At 36.9% G+C, this 23,468-nt stretch overlaps 3 protein-coding genes across 5 annotated transcripts; 2 read left to right on the plus strand and 1 right to left on the minus strand.

The window, feature by feature from the left end:
• The first annotated feature begins 583 nt into the window (after positions 1-583).
• LOC105830775 (mediator of RNA polymerase II transcription subunit 23) lies at positions 584-6,753 on the plus strand. The gene is made up of 11 exons (XM_012670325.2): positions 584-628; positions 747-991; positions 1,207-1,339; positions 1,501-1,683; positions 1,819-2,106; positions 2,283-4,428; positions 4,727-4,960; positions 5,297-5,456; positions 5,570-5,857; positions 5,997-6,203; positions 6,392-6,753. The coding sequence occupies exons 1-11, from the start codon at positions 584-586 to the stop codon at positions 6,528-6,530; spliced, it is 4,068 nt and encodes a 1,355-aa protein (XP_012525779.1). The 3' UTR covers positions 6,531-6,753.
• Positions 6,754-7,712: 959 nt separating this feature from the next.
• On the plus strand, positions 7,713-9,866 carry LOC105830785 (glutathione S-transferase omega-1). Of its 2 annotated transcripts, none has more exons than XM_028191944.2 (6): positions 7,713-7,874; positions 8,042-8,199; positions 8,713-8,877; positions 8,955-9,087; positions 9,224-9,355; positions 9,522-9,596. In XM_028191944.2, exons 1-5 carry the CDS (start codon positions 7,850-7,852, stop codon positions 9,349-9,351), a joined length of 609 nt encoding a protein of 202 aa, XP_028047745.1. In that variant the 5' UTR covers positions 7,713-7,849; the 3' UTR covers positions 9,352-9,355; positions 9,522-9,596. The 2 variants fall into 2 exon arrangements, with proteins under 2 accessions (XP_028047745.1, XP_012525806.1); XM_012670352.2 differs by having other exon boundaries at positions 7,714-7,874; positions 9,224-9,339; positions 9,522-9,866.
• Positions 9,867-11,766: 1,900 nt separating this feature from the next.
• LOC105828362 (neprilysin-1) lies at positions 11,767-23,114 on the minus strand. 2 transcript variants are annotated; one of them, XM_036287832.1, is made up of 16 exons: positions 22,832-23,114; positions 21,732-22,392; positions 19,847-20,066; positions 18,185-18,292; positions 17,715-17,929; positions 17,275-17,400; positions 17,103-17,201; positions 16,557-16,756; positions 15,516-15,702; positions 15,131-15,307; positions 14,840-14,943; positions 14,531-14,586; positions 14,138-14,430; positions 13,877-14,035; positions 13,553-13,629; positions 11,767-13,450 (listed from the first exon to the last, which is right to left on the minus strand). In XM_036287832.1, the coding sequence occupies exons 2-16, from the start codon at positions 21,933-21,935 to the stop codon at positions 13,351-13,353; spliced, it is 2,325 nt and encodes a 774-aa protein (XP_036143725.1). In that variant the 5' UTR covers positions 21,936-22,392; positions 22,832-23,114; the 3' UTR covers positions 11,767-13,350. The 2 variants fall into 2 exon arrangements, with proteins under 2 accessions (XP_036143725.1, XP_012522110.1); XM_012666656.3 differs by lacking the exons at positions 21,732-22,392; positions 22,832-23,114 and adding an exon at positions 20,511-21,716.
• Positions 23,115-23,468: the final 354 nt, after the last annotated feature.

The following is a 23,468-nucleotide window of genomic DNA, read 5'->3' on the forward strand; positions in this document are numbered from 1 at the left end:
AGAGAGAGAGAGAAAGAGATGACGGTATCCCGGTACCGCTAAAGATTGCAAAATAATTTTACGAGAAGTTTGTTAAAAATTATAGTTTATAAATTCATCAATAATGAACAAACAAACTATATATATATATATAAATATAAATGCCAGCTAAAGAATAATAATAATTTTAAAAAGTAGATGTTCTAGTTCGTACAAACATCCACTTTTATAGCTAGCGCATTTTCTTTATATCATTACTTTTGTAGAAAAATTTGTTTCTTACGCGAGTTTTTAAATTCATCAATTGATTAATTAAAATAATGGCAAAATTCATGTTAAAAGTTTGTTCTCTTTTTCCAACGTGAATAATGCAAATTCAACTAAAAAGAACGGACTTATTTGCAGGTATCTCATACTTTGAGGAGGTTATGTTATGATGGACTATGTGATTCGTCAATATATTCATCAATAAATTTGTTTCTAAAAGAGTGTCTGAAAGAAAAAATCAATTGTATTGCAATTGATTTTTTTCGACTGCGCAATAAGAAATGGAATAATTAAACCATATTTAATATCACATCGAAGATGTCATATAGCTGAGAAGATGAGTAGCGAAAGTCAGATTACCAGTATCGTAAACGATATCTTGGTAAGCATTAAGAACTATCGTTATTTATTTTTTTTTGCATTCATAATTGTATTACGATAGAAACCTTAATTTTAATAATCAATTAAGACTCTACTTTCTTCATATTTACGTTTTATAGAAGGTAGAGGCGATAGAGGAAGCGTTCAGCTGTGTTCTTGTCCATCATCCTAAGAAAGAAACCGAGAAAGTAGCGGCATGGCAGCACGAGTTGAAGACAGCTGTGTCCGGGTTGACGAAGGAGCAGCAGGAAGCGGCAGTTCGTCAGTTTCTGTCGATGGCGGCGGCTATGACAAATCATAGACGTTTACAATTACTGCTGTCACTGCTGGAGAATCTAGTGCATTCAAATTACTTGCCTGCTAGGTGCGTTTCTAAATAAATAAACGTTTGTCCTTTACATTTCTTTGATTTTATTCTTCTAAATTATTTTCTATAATTTGTATTCTTAAGATGCTTATAAAGATGTTAACATGTTTTTTTTTCACTTTATCCTTATTTTTCATCTAATGAATGAAAAAGCACATTAATATCTTCATAAATATGTTCTAAATACGAATGTAAATATGATTTTTTTGTAGGCTAGTATGTGAGTGTATTCTTACTTGTGACAAATTGCAGTATCAATTGGAAGATTTTTGGGTTGAGTGTTTTGTTCTCATTAGACACATCATTGGTGGAGTTGATTACAAAGGAGTCAGAGAGATCATGAAAGTAAGTTCATAATTCCTTTATATTTTCAACATTAAATTTTGAAAAATTGATAATTGTATTAATTTATTTTGCATATTTTGTTTTTAATGTGCATATAATATATTTTTTACAATGTTATGTAATATGTAAAACAAAATTTAGAAATACATATATTTTATTAGGGATGCAAAGAAAAGGCTCAAACTATACCAGCCAGATTAGATGCATCAGTACAACCACAGCTGAAGGCTTTGGAAAACGTTATTGAATATATTTTTGACAGAAATGCATGCTTACTGCCAGGCTATTTTATCGTCAACGAGATACAGAAAGCTTATCCTGATAGTAAAAATTGGCCTCATTGGGTAAATAATATTAAAGTTTTAAGAAAAGAACAAATAAAAATAAATATATAATGCTGTATTTAGTTTTAAGAAGAAATCGCTTTTCTTTACTACTATTATAATTTTGTATACCTTTCTATGTAATATCTGTTTTAGAAATTAGCAAAGTTGCTCTCTAATTTTGTTGAAAGTTTTCGAAATACTGCGCAAATGGTATCTATAGTGGGACATTCAAAGATGCTACCAGTGGTTGAACATACTGGATATGCAGACTACTTGATTAATCCTTGGTTATTGGATCCTACTACCCTGAAGTTTTCTTTAAAAGGGAATTTACCATATGATCCAGAGTTACTTAAGCCTCAGACAGAATTGCTCAGATACGTTTTAGAGCAGCCATATAGTAGAGATATGGTTTGTTCAATGCTTGGTTTACAGAAGCAGGTGAGATGTAGTAGGAGTATTTAAAATATGGAAGTTAATGAAAGATATAAATTATAGTGAGGCAAAATGAATTTATAAACCGAGTAGAAAAGAAATTTGGGTAGAAAAAACATTTATGTCGACTTTATTGGTTCTAACAAAAAATATATTTAGATTTAATATATTTTTATTGACAGCATAAGCAACGATGCATCGTCTTGGAAGAACAACTTGTGGAACTCGTAATAACCGCGATGGAGCGAGCAGAAAATGAAACGCTACCAGCAGAAGGAATGGACGGAACGGTGGCCAATCACTGGGTGTGGTTGCACTTGTCTTCGCAACTTATTTACTTCATTCTCTTTCAGTTTGCATGTTTTCCGAGTATCGTGATGGCGATACATGATAAATTAGCGGGCAGAGATTTGAGAAAGGGTAGAGATCACCTGATGTGGGTTCTTCTGCAGTTTATTTCTGGTAGCATTCAACGGAATCCCCTGTCAAATTTCTTGCCAGTACTGAAACTGTACGATCTTCTCTATCCAGAAAAAGAACCTCTGCCTGTCCCGGATCATACCCAAGCTTTGTGTACTCATCAGATGGCGATAACATGTATATGGATACATTTATTGAAAAAAGCTCAGACCGAGCCAGGCACCACCATTCACAGACCTATTCCACACACTCTGAAAGTTCACCACGAGTTTCTGCAGCGTTTGGTTATGCCGAATGCTTCTCTCTGCATGGGTTCCGACTATCGTATTGCACTCTTGTGCAACGCGTACTCGACGAATCAGGAGTATTTCAGTAGACCAATGGCAGCGCTGGTTGATACTATTCTGGGTACACAGAAGAATCAGCAACAGCAGCCTCTGCAAACTCTACAGAACAATGCGGCATTAGCGAATGGTCCGACGACTCCACTTTCAATGTCTATTTTGGATTCTTTGACCGTGCACTCCAAAATGAGCCTGATCCACAGCATTGTTACACATGTCATCAAGCTGGCGCAGTCCAAGAGCAATATGGCGCTAGCACCAGCACTTGTCGAAACTTACAGTAGACTGCTGGTGTACACGGAGATTGAAAGCCTCGGCATCAAAGGGTTCATCAGCCAGTTGCTGCCGACGGTATTCAAATCGCACGCTTGGGGCACGTTGTATACACTGTTGGAGATGTTCAGTTACAGGATGCACCACATTCAGCCGCATTACAGGGTACAACTGCTGTCGCATCTGCACAGTCTTGCAGCAGTACCACAGACCAACCAGACACAGCTTCATTTGTGTGTCGAGAGCACGGCTTTACGGCTCATTACCGGCTTAGGTTCCGCGGAGGTACAGCCACAACTGTCCAGATTTCTGTCAGAGCCGAAGACTCTCGTTTCTGCAGAATCAGAGGAACTTAATCGAGCGTTAGTCCTGACACTGGCACGATCTATGCACGTAACCGGCACTGGCGCCGACAGTCTCAGCGGTACCTGGTGCAAGGAACTGCTTAACACCATCATGCAAAATACACCACACTCCTGGGCCAATCACACTCTTCAGTGCTTTCCGCCGGTACTAAGCGAGTTCTTCCAGCAAAACAGTGTGGCGAAAGAGAATAAGCAGCAAATAAAGAAAGCGGTCGAGGAGGAGTACAGAAATTGGGCGTCTATGAACAACGAGAATGACATCATTGCTCATTTCTCCGTGCCCGGCACGCCACCGTTATTCCTGTGCCTCTTGTGGAAAATGATACTTGAGACCGACCGTATCAGTCCTATCGCCTACAAAATTCTTGAGCGAATCGGTGCAAGAGCATTGTCGGCTCATCTCAGAAAGTTTTGTGATTACCTAGTGTTCGAGTTTGCCAACAGCGTCGGTGGTCAGCATGTCAACAAGTGCGTAGACACTATCAACGATATGATCTGGAAATACAACATAGTGACCATCGACAGACTTGTACTTTGCCTAGCATTAAGAACTCAAGAAGGCAATGAAGCTCAAGTGTGCTTCTTCATCATACAATTGTTGCTACTAAAAGCGGCAGAGTTTAGAAATCGTGTGCAAGAATTTGTTAAAGAGAACTCACCAGAGCATTGGAAACAATCGAATTGGCATGAGAAGCATCTGGCCTTCCACAGAAAATTCCCAGAAAAGTTTGCACCAGAGGGTATTATGGAGCAGACTAGCGGTGGGCCTAGTCAATATCAAAATCTGCCCGTGTACTTTGGGAATGTATGTCTCCGATTTTTACCAGTTTTCGACATAGTGGTGCATCGGTATCTAGAAATACCGCCTGTTATCAAGAGTTTGGAAATACTGCTGGAACATTTGGGCTGCTTGTACAAATTTCACGGTATGCGTTTAATAAAACAGTTCTAACATGATGAAAGACAATCTTTCTCTATCATGCGATATAAAATTTGTGTACATGTATTTATTGTTTTTGAAATGAGTTACAATTTTATTAATATATTTTTTATATAAAATTTTTAATTAAAATTAAATTGTATAAACTCAGAGATATACTGGATGAGGGTTTGACTCGGACCTATAGACGTCTTTTTGTTTTATAAAAATGCAACTAGAGAAAGTAGATTTCTTTCGACGGATTGATTAAATCCTGTTTCATTGGAGGTAATGCCAATTTTCAGATCGACCTGTCACGTACCTTTACAATACATTACATTATTACGAGAAGAAGTTGCGAGATCGACCGTTATTAAAGCGTCGATTGGTGTCCGCTGTTTTGGGGTCGTTACGAGAAATCAGAGGATGGGCACTTTCCGAACCTTATCAGGTGTATATGACACGCTATACAGATGAAGCAGTCACGTGGGTACCAGATTTGGACTATTACATTCGACTTGTACAGAGGATCGTAGAGAGTAAGACAACCAAAATTTTTGTATTGACGATTTACATTTTTATTTTGCTATTACAATTGATTGTAGTTTGCAACATCAACTAGAAGAGATATAAATTTTAAGTTAAAAAATTTTTTTGCATAAAAATAAATTAAAACTTTATTAAAAGAAAATTAAACAAATATCGATAAACTGTACAAATTACTTATTAAAAATGAAAATATATAATAAAAAGTAAATCTTAATTTGTTTCTTATTTATTTTTTTATGAATTTTATGTTAAATTTTGAGTTATAGCATAACGGCAAAAAGTTATTTGTTTTAATAATTTAATAATTTAGAATGTATGTGTTAAAGCAATGTCTGGCACGGCTCACTTTCCTGCCACTGACTGGAGATTTAACGAATTTCCAAATCCAGCGGCGCATGCATTGTATGTGACCTGCGTTGAACTAATGGCTCTTCCAGTTGCTCCAGACGTAGTGGCTAACTTTTTACTGGATGTCGTTGCTAAAGGGTATTGTTTCTTTTTTCCATGTTCAATTATCACGAATCTACAATGATTCTACTGTTCCAAAGCAACATAGAGAGTACTGTCACGTACATTTGTGTATTATTTATTTCATTCAGATACACTGCGGTGCCATCAGATGAGATACATTTGTGGATAAATTGCGTTGGCTTGTTATTGGCGGCATTACCAGAGTGTTATTGGTCAGCATTGCATAAACGTTTACTGGAGACTATTAGCAGCCCCGGTCTGATCAATTGGCAATACAATAACTTAACGCCATTTCAAATGTTTAACTTCAACATTACGCATAACAGTTTATTGGAAAACAAGTACAGCTACATGCTTGCACTGGCACATTCCGTATGGCATCATGCGGGTGTAGGACAGATTACAACAATGCCTCAGTAAGTCAGAATTATAAATAATATATTTATAAGGGATAATATAGTAGAAGGTATAATTTTATTAAATTTATTATATTTATTACAGTTATTACTTTATCATATTTTTTGTACAACTAACGACAAGTAAATTGCTCTTCAGGTTTATCAAGGAGAAACTTCAGCCAGTTGTAACTAGCGAGGAACAACTAATATACGCTTGCCATTTAATTGGTCCGACTTTGGCGAGATTTAACGCGGAGCGGCCACACTGTGTAGTAGAACTTGCGGTTTGCCTGTATGAAATGCTGGAACGCGTTGACCATACTCAAACCACGTTAAATTATATGGATCCAATTTGCGATCTATTGTATCCTTTATATACATATTAAGCTGAGAGTTGGAAACAACTTTCAACGACGTTTCTTTAATTATCATTATTTCCGATCTATCACCGGAAGATTAAAAAAAATTTAATTTGAAAGAATGTTGATCTCCAATGTTAAGATTTTTATGATGCTTTATTCTTTTATTTCCTCCTTGACTGAATTGCTATAGATATCACATCAAGTACATGTTCGTTGGAGACATGACGAAAAATGAGGTAGAATGTATTATACGAAGACTGAGGCCTGCGTTGCAAATGAGGCTACGTTTTATCACTCACATAAACATAGACGAGATTCATACATCCTAAGGCATGATCGATCCTGCCGACGCATTTCTGAAAACGACATTGCGCCATGTAATTCGAAAACGATCGGATGGATCGACCTAATCCTTCCGAGATATAACTTTTAATTTGAAGTATAAGTGGACGTAAGAAATGTACTGTTTTTTAAACTTTTTATCTCTTGTACTTTGATACTTGGACCGCGTGCTTGAATGAGGAAATAAAGTTTAATTGAAGAACTGAGAAATGTATATAAATTTAACGCGAGAAATTAATCATTAAACTTTACTCGTTTAAATAGAGGAGCGAAAATTAGAGCTGAATCTTACAAGGAAACGGACAGAACTGTCCCTCACCGACATGTTGTAGAACATGAAAAAATATTAGACCCTAAAAATATTATATTTTTTTACTGGAAAATTGTCTCTAAAAAACTATTTTATTAAATTAAATGCATGTTTTTCAAATTAAATGTCATAAAATAAAATAACTATAAACAGTAGATTATAGAAAAAAAAAAGAAAACTATTTAATGCTTTATAACGATTTAACTGAGAATTATTCAACAGTAAAATTTTGAAATAATTTCTTTAAAATCTTAAAATATACTTTTTCTATAATTTTTCTATATGACCAATAATAATTTTGTATAAAATTTATATAAATAATTTTTAAGATTCTAAAAAATAATTATTTTTTAAACAAGGTAAAATTCAAATTTAAAATGAAAAAAGATAAAAGTGTTATCTACAAAAATAAAGAAACGAAAAGTTATATTCTTAAAGAACTCATTATTACCAACTCACAAAGTACATCACGCTTGGTTATCTGGGAGATATCTTTTAGATATCTTTTAGAAATGTCTTGAAGACATCTTGAATAAGATGTCTTTTCGATTTCTACAAGATATCGATGTTTACTGGGTAACTATAATATTAATACTTTTTGATGTTAGAGTATATGTGAGAGTCATTGAATAATTTTTTATACTTGTAAAATGTAATGAAAATGAACTCAAAAGTATCGTGATTCAATGTATGTGGAGAGATGTCGAAAAACAACAGCGTTTACAAAGAGTTAATATTGAATGCTATTTAATGAAATAAAGTTTAATGTTCAAAAAACGCGCCGCATCCTTCTATCGATAAGCGCTCGTCGATAATTTTATCACCTCGTGCTCCCACCACTGTGCTGTGTGCGTGGGAGATGGCGCTATCCGTTCAACAAGATCTATGGACAGCTGTCATTTCCCTTGTCATTGAATATTAGCGGCTACGCCGTACTTTAACGATCTGCTGCAGATCTGTCGTACGAGACTGTTCGTCCGCAAAAGGATTGTCCAAATGAGTTCCTTGCATCTGGCAGATGGTAAGTAACGTGACAATCAAGCGTATGCCGAGGTTGCCTATATGTTTGCACAGAAAGCCAGTATAAGTGAGCAGAGTATCTGTTATGTATGTGTTGCACAGTGTCATCGGAAGTCCCCGATGTCGTATCGAATCTTTTCGTGAGAGAGAACTGAATCTTTGTTCTAGGCTCTGAGAAGCCAGCAGAAGTGGAAGGTCAGGGGCGTCTGTACAGCATGACGTATTGCCCTTTCGCTCATAGAATACGTCTTGTGCTCAGTCTGAAGGAAGTCCCGCACGACATTGTCAATATTAATCTGCAGAACAAGCCGCAGTGGTTGTTTGAAGTACATATCATCGAGTCATTTTTAAAAGGATGATTAAACTCTCTGTCTGCAATTTTTTTTTACTATTCTTGACTGTTCTAAGCTTTTTAAAATAGGAAATAGTTTTTTAACTCATATTTAAATCTTTATTTAATAAAAATTAAAATTTGAACAATTAAAATTGAAAGTAAAGTTTTGCTTGCATCAAAAAAGACTCCTGATTGCAGGTAGAGGATTAATATGATCTGAATCAAAGTTTTTAACTTGAGGTACTATTCTGTACACAACTATTGGTAGTTATCGGTTTGATAAGTGTAGTTGTGCATATTTTTTCATATATCAAAATATATGAAAATATATTTTAATATATGCGCAATGATCTTTATCAAATCAACAATTATTGGTAACCATATATAGAAACAGTACCTTTGCAGATCTTGTTAGTGTGTATAAAAATTTTTTAGTATTTTGCTTTGTTGCGCATTGATAACCACTCTGACAGTCTTATTTCTTATGCACTAAATATTTTTTTAGATTCATCCAGATGGCAAGGTACCTACTTATGTAGATGCAGATGGCACAGTAATAACGGATTCTATTGTAGTGGCGAATTACTTGGACGAGAAATACCCTGAACCGCCTTTATACAACGATGAGACAAAGAGTCGCGATTTAGAGTTGTTAGATCACTTTTCTAAGGTGCTTACAATGATATTTGATCGTTTCCGTTATCTAGAAACGATTGTTTAATAATCGCATTATTGTGTTCTTTACAGATTATGGACACTTTTGCGAATTGCATATTTGGAAAGGACAAGAGACAATTTGAAGAGATTTTCACTGAGGTGACGGACGACTTACAAGAATTTGAAGATGAGCTAAATGTACGCAAGACAACTTTCTTTGGAGGTACAATCCATTATACAAATCCATCTTATTTCTCTATTTCTTTTTTTATTTTTCTTTTTTTCTCTTTTGTTTGAACTATAAGTAATGTATTGTCTATAATATAGACTCTATATAAAAATTATATCTTCTGTCTCAGGGAGTAATCCAAATATGGTGGACATTCTAATATGGCCTTGGTTTGAGCGCGCAAAAGCTCTTACTCTACTTTACAAACAACGTGCAAGTCTCGATAAAGAAAGATTCCCTCGTATTGTAAGCAATTAATAAAGTGTGTCTAATAACATTATATTTTAAATTTGTTAACTCTACAGTTCTGAAATTTTTGAAAATTTGGTAGTATTTCTCAAACTTTATTTAAATTTATTAATTATATATATATGTATTTACATAAGAAAAATAATTATTTGTTTATTACCGTTCACATTCTGTTTCAGATGGAATGGGTCGGTGGAATGAAGAACCAACCTTTTGTTTTAAAACACAGATGCTCATATGATAAGTTCGCAAAATTCGTAGAAGCTATAAGAACAGGAAATGTTGATTATGACAATCTTTAAACGTATTATGCCACAAATCAAAATTTTATATTATGCCAGTATATCAAAATGCTCCAAAAAATAATACAAAATGGCTTGACATAAATTAATATATTAATGTGATATCAAACGTATCAATGCAAGTATTATTAACTTCAATAATATGTTTGATCTCATTTGGAGTACTATTCTGTACATGATAGCTGTTGATTCGATATAAATATCGTTGCGCATATTTTTTTTTATATATTAAAATATATGCACATATTTTTTCATATATTAAAATATCTGCGCTACAACACTTATCGAATCGATAACTATCTGTACAGAATAGTCCTAATTCATATATGTTAATTTTTTTAGTATGTATTGTAAAAAAATTAACATACGTGTGTTACATTTATGTTAAATATATTGTGTTATATATTTTTTTTATGTTTATTTGATTTTTTGTATTAAATTCTTGGGTGTTTTTATGTGTTAAATTTTATTAGTACATATTTTTATTTTTTTATGTAATTGTGCTATATAATTGCATAATTTTAATTTAATGTAATAATTTATTTATGTTGTAGTTATTGTAATATAAAATAAGTCTATATGTAATAAATGGCCTGTACTTTAATATTAAATGTAGACACTTTAAATTAAGTGTAAGTAAGTGTAACACGTTGCATAATATTAGGTGTAATATTAGGTGTTATTCTGCATTTAACAAGGCACTAAGTCATGTAACTATAATATTGTATTATATTTGTTGTAACTGCTGTTATTACATATTAGCATTTATAATGTTATTAATTTCTTGCTGTTAATTGATTCTTTAATAAAAATAGCAAAATACAAGCTTTTTAAATTCTGATTTTTAATTCTCGTAATACTTTATGGTGACAATATTTTTATATATTTATATATATCTATATAAATAAAAATGTAAATGTTTGTTCGTCATCTAAGATCTCCGTAAGTTTTTCACCGATTGCTTTGAAATTTTGACATAACGTTGCATTCGTAATCGTGAGTGTTCTTATGGGGTCTTATTTTGGAAATACTGTGTGTTTAAAAAATGATGGCAATTTAATTTTAAACAATATTTTTTAAATGATATTTTTTTGTAATTTTGACACAACGTTGTATTAAATTTAGTTAGAAGTACGTGAATAAATAAATATTAGATTTATTATGGTCGTTTCATAAATGCAGGCCTTTAATTTGAGAATGTTTCTTTTAGCATGTATATGACAATTTAGAATCAATGGCAGGATTTGAAATTTTGACACAATGTTACATTCGAAAACGGGAGTGTTCTTATGGGGTTTAATTTTGAATATACCGTGTTTCAAAAATGATGACCATAATTTAAGTGTAAAAATTAGTTTTTCATTAATAATATTGAAATTTTGACACATTGAGACGGGGAGAGACCGGGAGAGACGGTGAGAGACCGTGAGAGACGGGGAGAGACCGGGAGAGACCGGGAGAGACGGAGAGAGACGGGTAGAGATGGGGAGAGACCGGGAGAGACCGGAAGAGACGGGGAGAGACCGAGAGAGACCGGGAGAGACGGGGAGAGACGGGAAGAGACAGGGAGAGACGGGGAGAGACGAGTAGAGACGGGAAGAGACGGGGAGAGACCAGGAGAGACGGGGAGAGACCGGGAGAGACGGGGAGAGACAGGGAGAGACGAGTAGAGACGGGAAGAGACGGAGAGAGACCAGGAGAGACGGGGAGAGACCAGAAGAGACGGGAGAGACGAAAAATGTTTCTGTTGTGTTTAAATTAAGGTAATAAGAAAAATAAAGATAGCTGTTATTTTATTGAAAAAAAGGAACTTATTTAAAACAGTTTTTTGAATGGATTTCTAAATCCATGGCAGCTTTTAGAAAAAAAAAGTTAGAAGTACGAATAAATGAATATTAGATTTATTAAAGATAGATAAATGCTTATTCAAAAATAAAATAAAAAGAGCAACAGTAAAGCAAGGCTCTTAAAAGTTAAACAACGAAAGCAAAGAAAATTTGAAAAAACGTAGCATAAGAATAGAGGGCCACAGCAACGCGTGGCAGGGCATAGCTAGTATATAATAAAAATATACGTATATTCAAATAATTTATTTGAATATATAGAAATAATAAATAAGAAATTTTTTTATAATGATTAATTTTATTTATTAATTACTGATAATAAGTAAATTTTATTTTTAGATTAAATAATAGATCCGTTTATTTTACTTGCCCCTTTTGCACTTACTTTCTAAAGTTCTTATTTAATATAAAAATCAAAAGATTGAAAGGATTAGCATTTCGCTAAATTTTTGCAGTTGAAATGCTTTGTTTTTACATTGTTTTACTGCTTATGACAAATTTACGAAGAATTTAGGAGCGAGCAATCGGCGTAAACTTATAATATTGTCTCTGCATTTTTGTTTAAATAAAGCAAAGTGTTTAAAGATATAGTTTTAGTATACAAACTTATTTTTGTTATATCGGTGGCGTGCGGCATTACCAACAAAAAATGGATTCGAGAATCAGGAATTCAAGAAAATATTTGATATATTACATATCACAGATTTTATTCCTATTATACATGTATTACTTACTTATATATTATATTTTTCAGCACCATAACAACAATGTATAACATTTCGTTAATATAGTTTATCATTAATAGCATCAAATACGCATAAATGTTAATAATTGCGTTATGTAATTGTTCTCATCATTATGTAAACATCGTAAACCCAATTTTTGTTGCTAACGTCTTTGTCGGAGACCACCGTTCTCTTTATGCTCCTTATTTTACTTATTATTACAATTTGTTACAATTTATTACAAATATAAATTAGTGTAGATCTTTACAATATTCGTTGTAATTGATTGCAATGCATTGCAAGCTTATTGTTTTAAATCGACACAATTGGCTATTTTGTTTTCGTCAACAAGTTTTTTCACAGCGTCACGGGCGGATAATTTTTTGAAATTCTAAAATCTAATAAGAGTTTTGTGAGTTCTAGAGGAACTATAAGAAAATAAATCACGTGTTTGTTCTTATCCTACATAACAACGTTAAAAAAGCGATGATTATTTTCGAACAAATTTATTCTATGAAACTCTTTAGCAATTCAAAGCAATTACAAGCTAACCCATTAATGGTTAACATTTTACCTTCGAGGCAAAATTTAATTTTTATTTAATAATATAAATATAACTTTTATTGCATTAATTTTTTTTCAGAAAATAATGTTTATTTATATTATGTGAATTAAATTAATTAACAATACTTTAAAGTTTATTTGGCATTAACTTATATTTTTATAAGTTTTTTAAAGTTTGTTAAAGGTTTGAAAAATAAATACTAGAACACTTTGCTTATTTTTATCTTAAATCTAATTTATAAGGCCAGGCTTTTTCAAGAAGAAATTCTATTTTTAAGATTATATAAATCATAAGATTATATAACAAGAATTATTTAATAATTATAATATTAAACTAAATTTCTCATTTTAAACAAAAAAATAAAATTGATTAAATTTATTATACTGCAATTATGACCTTTAATGGGTTAAGTCTTATTAGTTTTCGCGTAAAGGGGCAAATTTCTGTAGCATTAATTCTCGTTGAAAATTATGAAATCCTAAAACGATTGTATTGTAATTGCGAAATAAAATAAAGCGAAATATGGGCAGCCTGCTAGACAATCGTAATACTTATATTTCGTATATCGGCGATCACCAAACAGTGCATTTATTTGGAGGATTCATTTTTGTTCCGAGCGGACAGCGAAATGCCTCTACGAACGCCTGAGAATTCATCATTACACTGTTGACTCTGGAAATCAATCGTGCAGTAATCAATTGTTAATCCTTTAGGTTCCTCTTATAGAGAAGACTTCGCAAAAATCAGAAGAAATAAGAAAAATATATCGAATACCTTTCGGGTTGAGGGGCACGGTAGTTCAACTCGACGGAGAAGACATAAGCTTCGAGAGTCGTGTTGACACAGTGTACCTAAAAACACATCGTTGTCGATACGTCTTTTTTTTCACGATGATATTGGCATAGATTTGAATGAAAAAGTAGAAATAAAAAATAAAAATAAAAATAGAGAAATTACAAAAAAGAAATTCATCACTTTTTCTTTTGTTAAACGGAATCATTAAATATCATAAAAACAATAATCAGATAATAATGAGAAAGAATACAGATATATAATCTTAATCCTTAAAAACACATGTTATTTTGTTAGTTTTATTACCTGTGCGGCACTTATGAAGAAGAGTTGACTCGGACGGAGTCCTTCCAGCCCGGGGAGGCTTCGATCCTTCCCGTTCGTCAAGGTGTGCCACGTCTTGTGAGCAATTTGCAAAGCACCGATATCCGCGACGTTCTCGTTCTTCGTCATGTTCCAATCGAACTGCGCGGCAGAATTAAGAGTTTAAAGAAAGAAGTTGATCTTAACAGTAAAACGGTCGCGAGCATTGTCTTCTTTCGCTCCCGAAGACGCGGCTGGACCTACCTGCACGGCAACGTCGTTTCCGTAAGATTGGACCCTTCGCCAGAAACTCCGGGCGTAAAGTCGCGCGACGCACTCTATCTTGGTCTCCAATCGCTTCCAGGAGTCCGGCGTAAAGCGAAGCCACTCGTCGATGTTTCGGTCCGACGACTCCATGAACGGCAACCTACGCTGATGAAAATCAAAGGCGTGGAGGATCTCGTGCGCGATGACCGATCCTAGAGTGGAGTGTACCGCAAAAGCCGGACCGCCGTCCCACGACCACGCCCAGGATGTCATCATTGCCAGTGGAATTCCTTCCGTTTTGTAATAAAGAGCAATTTTATCAAAATCGCCCAATGACGATTTCAAGTGCGCATTATCGAACGACAGAATACATACGATAGAAATACTTACCGATAGTATTTGCGGAGGATTCGTAATAGGCGTGCACGGAGTAAGGGTAGTTACGTCTAAAAACACAAGTCTGTGATTTAGACAGAATAATATCAAGGGGAATGAAGCGGAGAATGAGTAATTCTCCATCTTTTTTATATATTAATGATTAATCTAGGGGTCGACCAATTTATAAAATAAAATATGAAACTCTTTAAAAAGGAACAGCGCAGAAGAAATGAGAGAACTGCTTGATTATAAGTTAAGTTTTCTTTTCCAACTTACAGTTTGTGGACATCTGGTTAAAAGGTTGAAGGAAACGTCTCTCACCTAATTATTGCGTTTCTTCGTAGCGGACTTTGATTTTCTGATCCTCGGATCTGACGGAATCTCTTCAGGACGGTGGCAATAAAGTCTTCCGAGTCAATTACGACCTACGAGACAACAAATATTGATAAAAGAGACGATAAAGACATTTTTAACCAGCATCTCATTGTTGTAAAGTAGATCTAACATTTTCGCTCTTGCATGGGAAAGAAAGAAAATATTTCTTCCGTGTTAATAGTGTATTTTACAAGTTAAATGCACTTATCTACGTATAAAGGGAAATGATCATCTCACCTCGGCCATCTCGCGTGCCAGCAAGGTGTCATTGTAAAAATCAGGCGACACGTGGAATTGACCCCGTAAAGAATTCAGTTTCTGCAACGCTTGCGTCCTGGTATCGTCGTCCAGCCACGACTTCACCAATACACGTTCGGCTATTGTTTCCTTCACGCGTTCGAATAACGCAGTCATCTGTATGCAAGTGACCGATAACATTAATTATTATCAAATCAAAACGAAGATTTACATGGCAGAGATTAATCCTTTAACCATTTGAACACTTCGAGAAATATGGAAAACTAATAACGTTGAGGTAATACAGATAGAACGGTTTTAGTTAAATCAATTTATCAATTTATTGACAGTTAAGGGGTTAAAATTAACGAACAAAAAGTATTACCCTGTTGACCAGAGTTTCTAAGTACTTTGGGGTGTACTGCCGCACGTAGAGCGCACTGACTGCCTCGGCGAAGACGCTTTTGGTCAGTCTGTAGCAGGAGGCCTCCCAGTCCTTGACGGCGGTGACGTTCGCAATATCGTGCAACGTGTCCGTCGCGTAGAGCAATAGTAATCCGTTATGAATAATCCTTGATTTATTACAATTACAATTAGGTATTAGTTGATGTAAGATACACACGTGTATCTTCGCAATTTATCACAATTATGATCGGGTGATTAATATAAAATATATTTTCGTGCAATTATCTATATTAATATAAATAATTAATAAATATTAATTATTTTATTAATTAATATATATTATAAAGTGGGCATTATTTGTTTTATATATCGTGTATTCTAGATTAAAGATTTCCAAAATGTGGATCTCGAGAAAAATTTTTCAGTTATAATGGAAACTAAAAGTAAATAAAGTAAATTATAAAACCCTTTGTATACGAAAATGGTTTAATCAAAAATATCATCAATAAAAATAGAAAATAAACATATTCCTTACATCTTCACTTACCTTATACTTTGAGAAATAGATTTATAAAATATTCAATAAAAAGATAAAAAGTAAGAGAAGTAAAGTAGCATAAATAAATAATCAACTTATTCCTTCTCCCTCTTTAATAATCCTTGAAGCTAGACGAGTCGCGGATGTTTGTCGTTTTAAAAAATAGGTCGCGATCCACATAAGTTTGGGAAACCCTGTTCTAGATAGCATCACAGAATATCGATTCCTTCTGTTTTCCTAACTAGCCTATTGTGGAATCGATCCCTCCTGAATTCACGTTCCGTTATCGACGTCTAACCCTTAGGTTCCCAGAAAGAGAGAGAAGAGAGAGAGAGAGAGAGAGAGAGAGAGAGAGAGAGAGAGAAAGAGAGAGAAAGAGAGAGAGAGCTTTGGGATTTGGCAAAGGACTCGGTTTCTTCACGAAGGTATAATAATATGTACGTGAGCAAAATGCGCGATTACAACGGTATAGGAGATCCGTACCGTCTGGAGGAGCGGCTCAACAGCTTGCCAAGGCTGCGAAAGTAACGTGGTGCCGTAATGTAGACGTAAATCTGCTGGTCCTCGGATGCGACATATGTTGGCGGCCGGTGTACGCGATTCGTGTCGTTATTATCGCCGTGCAGATCGACGCCGTTTGCACGGTAGCCTAATGTAGCATTCAGCAGCGATCTCCAATTTATCTGTCTCAGGAAGAGAAACCCCCGCCCCCGTCAGAGAAACAATCTTCTTTTATTTTGGGAGAAAGGAAGATCAATCGAAAAGAAAAGGTCTGATAATTAAATAAATGGGGAAAGAAAGAAAAGACTTTTGTGAGCCGAAAGACAAACTATTCAAATTAAAAGCCAAATCGATCTAATGTGTCTTAATTAGATTTAAACTTCAGAATCGCTACCATCAGTTTCTATAAATAGTTATTGTTTGTGAGGAAACTGTTCTAGCGCGCGTATCTGCTTTGCTAACTACGATCGAACGTAGCGGAATTTCGTGCAGTTTCGTGCAGAAGTCCGTTATCGAATTGATACTTACGTAACCAAAGCTTTCTTGGAGATAAGTGAGGTTGTAAGCGACGTATACCCTCTGCTCGATGTCCACCCAATTGTACAAGTCTTTGTGCTTCGGATAAATCTGAGATAAACGGACGCAAGTTTATTCGCTGTTTAATCCACTGTAAAGTATCGCGACCGCGATAGAGGCTCACCTTCTCGAGCGATAAGCAAAATTGCAAAAGCAGATCCGTCTCCGACGATTGTTCCTCAGGATCCATATTTTTTGGCAAGAATCCTCGGACAATCTCTCGAATTCTACTTTGTACGTCTCTATTATTCTGGAAAGATATATCGATACGTGGGCGACAGTTGTCACAGATCTTCAATTTAGATTATTTTTTTTTATCGATTTGCACGCAAATAAACGTTGGAAACTGCAGCTTGACATTTCACGTATCTATTACTACATTTATTTTTTCTTTTACCATTAATTAATTATAACAAAATATAGCATTAAAATCTCTGAAAAATGCTGAAGAATTTAAATGTTTACTAATTTTGATTTTTAATTAAATTAAAAAATAAATGTTTAAATTATAAAGCCGTGCAAAGTTTCGAGGTAAAACACGATTGTCGAGCATAGACGCCTTACCTGGTCCTCTGCGAGAAACTCATAATTCTCGTGCTTGGCAGGAAAATCAAGATATACGGATGACTTTGTGCGATCGTAAAGATCTACGTCGACGTATAAGTCGAAGAGCGGCGCGCCGTTTACTTTTAACAATGCAGAAATCAGAGGGGTGATGTCGGACGGTACCACGTTTTTCGGCGACAGATAGCCACCGAGTTCATCCAACAGTTTGTAAACTGAAAGAGGATTAACAGTTGCGCCTTATGTAATTTTATTAATAAAAGAACTATGATCTTGGCTGATTAAAAAAAATAATTTTACTTAATTCATCGAAACTGGAAATAATTATTAAGACAATTATTAAGAAATTTTTCAGCTCTGTCCTTATCAATTTCATTCATGTCTAGCAAATGTTAATCCATACGTTTTAATGATAAAAGTATTGACAAATTAGCTAACTGTGAGGTATATCGTGAATAATTTTCTTTTACCGGGTGTAAAATTTACGGGCTTTTCCTTAAACCCTCGACAAGTATCGTAAAACTGCCCGAGCTTCTCGAAGGCAGCGACCATCTGCCCTGTCTCGTTCGTTAGCGTTTCTAAAACAATAATGCTTGCGATTAGGATGATTTCCTGGAAAAGGAAATACGTTGTTACCGCTCGCGAAAAAGGCTGAACTTAAAGGGGGGCGGTAAGGCATAGCCGCTTAAGATCTCCGCAGATGATCTGATTAGAGACGGGGGTAATTCGCCGACCTTGAATCACGCGAATAGCTCGGTTTCGAAGGTTGCGTAAAAGCGAGGGAGGCTTTTAAAAGAGAGAGAAAGAGAGAGAGAGAGAGCGATAAGCGTAACACACGTATACACACGTAATATCGATTAATGTGCATTATTTATAGCATAACAGCAAGTCGGCCGGTTCGATTTCGCCTCGCATTAGAATATCCGATAATTTCTTTTTCGACAAACGGAAAATCGACCTTCCCCCGCTCGGCTCTTCCGTGGGACGCGAGGGTGCGAGCATTAGGGACTTCCGGGGGATCTACAACGCCATCCCCGCCTCACGCGCGCTTATCTCTCGTCGACGGAGAGACAGCGCTGAGCTTTTTTCGATCCGTCCACGTCCCGTACGTTCCCCGGTACGCGCCGTGGTCGATGTTTATTCATCTCCCCTTTAAGTTTCGATCCCCGAACCGAGTTGTACACACATACATACTATCCCGACGACACGGATGGATCCATACGCGGGCGGCATAGTTGGTGCCAGTCGCTCGGCGCCAGTCGCGCCGGCGACACCACCACCGCCACCCCTACACCAGCTATCGTGTCCACGATGGATTCTTACCAAATTGAGGTCGTGTTCTATGTCCAGGCCCTCCCTCTCCCCCTCCTGTGCTTTGGATCATCGCCATTCGGGATTAATACGTCGCCAATTACACACCCGTCTCTCGCCCGCAAATTCGGCTCCCCTCCTTTTTTTTTTTGCCCTTTCTCCTCGCCGGCACGAGGATCGCAATAATCGCGATGAAAAGAGGACAAAGAAAATCGATAGGATTGCCGTGATACCGTCGTTATCGTCGCACAATGCTTCGATATTCAATACGTTCTTTTATAGAATCGTGACGGACGGCAATGTAGAAGAATTGCAGACGAATTTCTATGAACTCGCGTAAAAAGTTCGACCGAGACGATGGATCTTCTTGCACAGATTCAATTTTATCGCATACGTATGGCAGCAATAAAATCACTGATCCATTTAATTCTTTTTCACGAAAAGTTATCTTTTCCAGTCGTTTTTTCTTTCTGCAAAAACGAGTATTCGCTTTATTTTAAGCAAATATACGTAAATTATGTAAATTTCTGCGAAAAATGCTGCGTGTTTTATAGGTATTCAATTGAAAGATATTACAGGTCCATTGAAAGTGAATAAATAGTATATTTCGTTTTAATGAGACCATATAAATTTACCGAGCTGAAAAAGATTGAAATATATAACGCGGAAAAAATAGTGGAATTACTTTTATTTCGCGGAACGCGACTATATATTTTGTTCGCGTTCGATTCGGCGAAGCGATTAAAGCTTTTGAAACGACTGAAATTTTTTAAAACTAGAAGATCAGAAAAAAGTTATCGAGAACTCAGGAAAACGCTCACTGTGTACATGTTCGTCGATTTGCGCCTGGAGCATATTGAAGCTCGCGCTCGGCTGATAGGGCTGCTGATCGCGGAAACCGCCGCAGGCGAATTTGTAGAAATCTTTGCAAGGATCGACGCCTCGTTTCATGGACGTCAGGATCCTCCTCGAGGCCTCCACGCAAACGTCCGTGTCGCAAACACCCTCGGGCCCATCCCGCTCCCTGACGCAGGCTTCATCCTAAAATCGCAGTCATTAGCGTCACTTTAATGGATTTCTTTTTTTTTTTTTATAAGGAACAGGGCGCTAGATTTCTCGATCTCAGAATAAATTTTAATTTAGTTGAGAAAGAGCAAAATACCTTCTGTATTTATCAAATGGTCTTTTAATCTCTTTTAGGTATAAACGTGACGAAAAATAAATTAACAATAAGTAAATAATTAATTATTATTCTTTGGATATAAATTCGATCTTGCAAAATCACTTTCTCCTCTCTGACTTTTTATACTTCGTTAGATAATATTTCCAACGTTTACTCTAATGCATTGTTAACTATAAATAACATTCATTAGATCTGCTCGCGTTCGAACGTTATCTAGAAAAATATCGGTACAAAGGTCAGAATAAGAGATAAAGCCCTGACCTCTGCCGAGGATGAGCCGTCTATTCGTCTCGAAACCTTACCTGTCAATACGGCTTCGCTTTACGTTAGTGTATACATATTGGCGTACACGTATCACTTCGAGTGATCGTCGAGTTATCGTACATATAAGCGTGGCTCTCCGTCTTCGTCTTGCGATCTTGCGATTTCATGCACATGAGAGAATGAGAAAGACAGAGAGAAAAAGAGAGAGAGAGAGAGACAGACCGCCCGCCCTTTTTAATTCGAGATTCAGTCACAGAGAAGATCGACGGGATGAAATTGCGGCGCAAGGGCACGTTGCTGATTATCGGGAATCCCGCCCGCTCATTGCTATAAACGCCGACCTTCCTCACCTTTCTCACTTCGAGAAGTTAACGTTCACGATCGATGTAAATTACTTCGGGCAACCGCTAATTTTCCATGTGCTGCATAAGTAGACGATTACTTATTCACGTCACGTCACACGCTTCGTGCGTTTTTTCGCGTACCTCTCGTGCGTTACGTTTTCGCGAAACACGTCCTATTGTAAATCTCGCTGGCGATTTATGCCTACTAATTTCTCAAGGATCCAGTACGATACGTCTTCGCTTTCTACTTTCACGCGTGACGATGTCACGTACGCAAATAAGTACGGAAGATGGATAGCTTTCGAGCACAAAGTACTGTCTCACGTAAATTTCGCGTGAATAAATGTTTCTCTCTCGAGAAGCATTGGATAAAGAATAAGAAGGTACCACGAACGGAACAACTCTTAAGAAAAATTAAAAAAAAAACTGAACATAAATAGATAATTTAATAAATAAATGATTTGATAAAACAATCGGTATTTCAGTTTTATTAGTTACTAATAAAAAAACTGGTTAGAAAAAAAAACTGAAGAGTATTACCAGTTATTAATTCTCGTATTCAGTTATTGATAAAACATTACCGATGCAAACTGCTTCATCATTATCATTAGTTACTAGTGTCATTTCTTTTTCTTAAAGTAACTTTAATGGAATGGCAAATATTTGTCTTGAAAAATGAAATAGAAGCTCGACAATGACGCTGTACTTATTCATGCGTAAGTGAAACGCGACGACTCATGGAAATCCTTTATTTAGCGCGTCCAACATCGGAAGCTGATCTCTCGCTGATGTAAATATAATCCTGGTCCTCGGATCCCCGAAAACCAACTTATTCCGCCCCGTTTCGCGCGTAATACGAATACGATAAAGGAAAACGGAAACCGGCGATCGTTAAAGTCGCCGGAGGGCACCCACCAGTGGAGCACATTTGCGCGGCTGCTCCCCCTCCGGCAGGGTCGAGATAAGGAAGAGCATCGGGCTGGTGACCAGGAGGCTGGTGACCAGCATCATAGCGAAGGTGAGCAGAGCCTTGTGCACGGTCTTGCTCCTCCGTAGCCAGTAACAGGGCACGCAGCATATCCATGTGCCCTGGTGCGCCGATCGTTCCACGTGCACCATCGGCTCGTCCGGTAGACCGGGACCTCCGGCGACCTCCTCCGCGCCCCCGATACCGCTGGTAGCCAGGGTCGCGCTGTGCGCGGCCCCGCGCACCCCCGTCCCGCCGCTGCTGGCGCATAAAGTGCGGGGGCTCAAGGGCAGCCGCGCGCCCGCGTCGCCCGCGCGTAATCTACCACCCCCGCCGCCACCCCGGCCACCTCCGCCACCAGCACCAGCACCACCACCAGCACGGGCCCCGCGGGCCAAACGGCCCCCGTAACCCTGGCTCACCGTACACAGAGCCACATTTGCCGGGTCCCGGCGTACGTCCTGTCCCTAAATCCCGTACCCGCGTAGTCGACGGTGACCGTCGTCGTTCCGCGCCCCCCGGCCTCCGCGGGGATGACGACTGATGAGCGGCGAGAGTGTGAGGCACCAGCTCTCACCGAGGGATCGTCGTCGGCACCTCGAGCAACGGCTGAAATTCCACGGAAAATTGCAATTAGATTTGAAATCACGTTCCTCGCCGCGCGCCTCTCAAAGGTCGCGAATTATCGCGATTTTCTTCCCCCTAAACTTTTATTACATCGCTAGGTCAAGGCGAAAAAAAGGTTTATACATATTTTACATTTTATACAGAACTTTATAGCTAAACACGATCATAAAACGTTTATAGTATATTTTATAGTAAATTTTGTTACAGAGATTTTTATTATATTCCGTTTTAAGTAACTTTGGGTTTTTTTAAAAGAAGGAATTACAAATCTTCCTTGTTACAGGAAAAAATATGTTGCATGTGAAAAAAGCACCTGTAATAACTTCGATAAATGGAAAACCATTTTATAATTGTTTTTAGCTCTCTTGCTGAAATTGACTTAGCGTATTCTGCAGCTCCGGACACGCTTTGCTAAACTTACGTGAATTTTCGGGCAGGACAGGATGCAACGATCGAAATTCACAATTTCGCACAAACTCGCCGCGTCTCTTCGAATTTCACTTCCGATTGGGCGACTGGACGCGAAAGAACGGAACATGCACATGACGTGCTCGGCGCGTCGGTCGTGCAAAATTTAACTACGACGTTTCGACGTAGTTTAGATAATCGACGTTTACCACGCTGCCAATGGTACTGGCCTGGCAAATTAATAAACGCGATATATGCCGCACGCCGTTCTCCGAGTTTAACAGTGACACGCGGACTGTCGGACTGAACTCGGACGGGCCGCGGACACCCGCTCCCACTAACCACCCCGTTCCCACCCTTTCTTCTCGCCCCCCTTCAGTTCCCTCCCAGATTTTTTCTTTTTCTACGTGCATCTTTGTCCATTTTTTAAATGCCTCGCGTGTTTAAACATCTGAGGAAGCACAATGTAATAAAATTGCAGTGCAAAATGTGTTTTGTACGCGAAATTTAATTACCGAAACTTAATTATGAAAACTTAATTAATCGGTAAACATATCGCATTTCCACTTTCGTCATAAGTCTTAAGGCGACCTTCGAAGGAAACTCTAATTAACTTAATCGGGTAATTTATGAAGTAATATTATCTCAGT

This window comes from Monomorium pharaonis, chromosome 1, assembly GCF_013373865.1.
Source record: "Monomorium pharaonis isolate MP-MQ-018 chromosome 1, ASM1337386v2, whole genome shotgun sequence".
Taxonomy (NCBI): Eukaryota; Metazoa; Arthropoda; class Insecta; order Hymenoptera; family Formicidae; genus Monomorium; species Monomorium pharaonis.

Excerpts from the sequence above, each read along its gene's own strand:
- LOC105830775 (XM_012670325.2), top strand. The coding sequence starts at position 584 with ATGAGTAGCGAAAGTCAGATTACCAGTATCGTAAACGATATCTTG. Across the intron at positions 2,107-2,282 it reads TGCTTGGTTTACAGAAGCAG|CATAAGCAACGATGCATCGT; the intron begins GTGAGATGTAGT and ends TTTTATTGACAG. Across the intron at positions 6,204-6,391 it reads GATCCAATTTGCGATCTATT|ATATCACATCAAGTACATGT; the intron begins GTATCCTTTATA and ends GAATTGCTATAG.
- LOC105830785 (XM_012670352.2), top strand. The coding sequence starts at position 7,850 with ATGAGTTCCTTGCATCTGGCAGATG. Across the intron at positions 8,878-8,954 it reads TGTTAGATCACTTTTCTAAG|ATTATGGACACTTTTGCGAA; the intron begins GTGCTTACAATG and ends TGTTCTTTACAG. Across the intron at positions 9,340-9,521 it reads AAGAAAGATTCCCTCGTATT|ATGGAATGGGTCGGTGGAAT; the intron begins GTAAGCAATTAA and ends ATTCTGTTTCAG.
- LOC105828362 (XM_036287832.1), bottom strand. The coding sequence starts at position 21,935 with ATGGTGCACGTGGAACGATCGGCGCACCAGGGCACATGGATATGCTGC. Across the intron at positions 14,944-15,130 it reads TGGCACGCGAGATGGCCGAG|GTCGTAATTGACTCGGAAGA; the intron begins GTGAGATGATCA and ends GTTGTCTCGTAG. Across the intron at positions 13,451-13,552 it reads CGTGCCCCTCAACCCGAAAG|AGTCAACAGTGTAATGATGA; the intron begins GTATTCGATATA and ends ATTGATTTCCAG.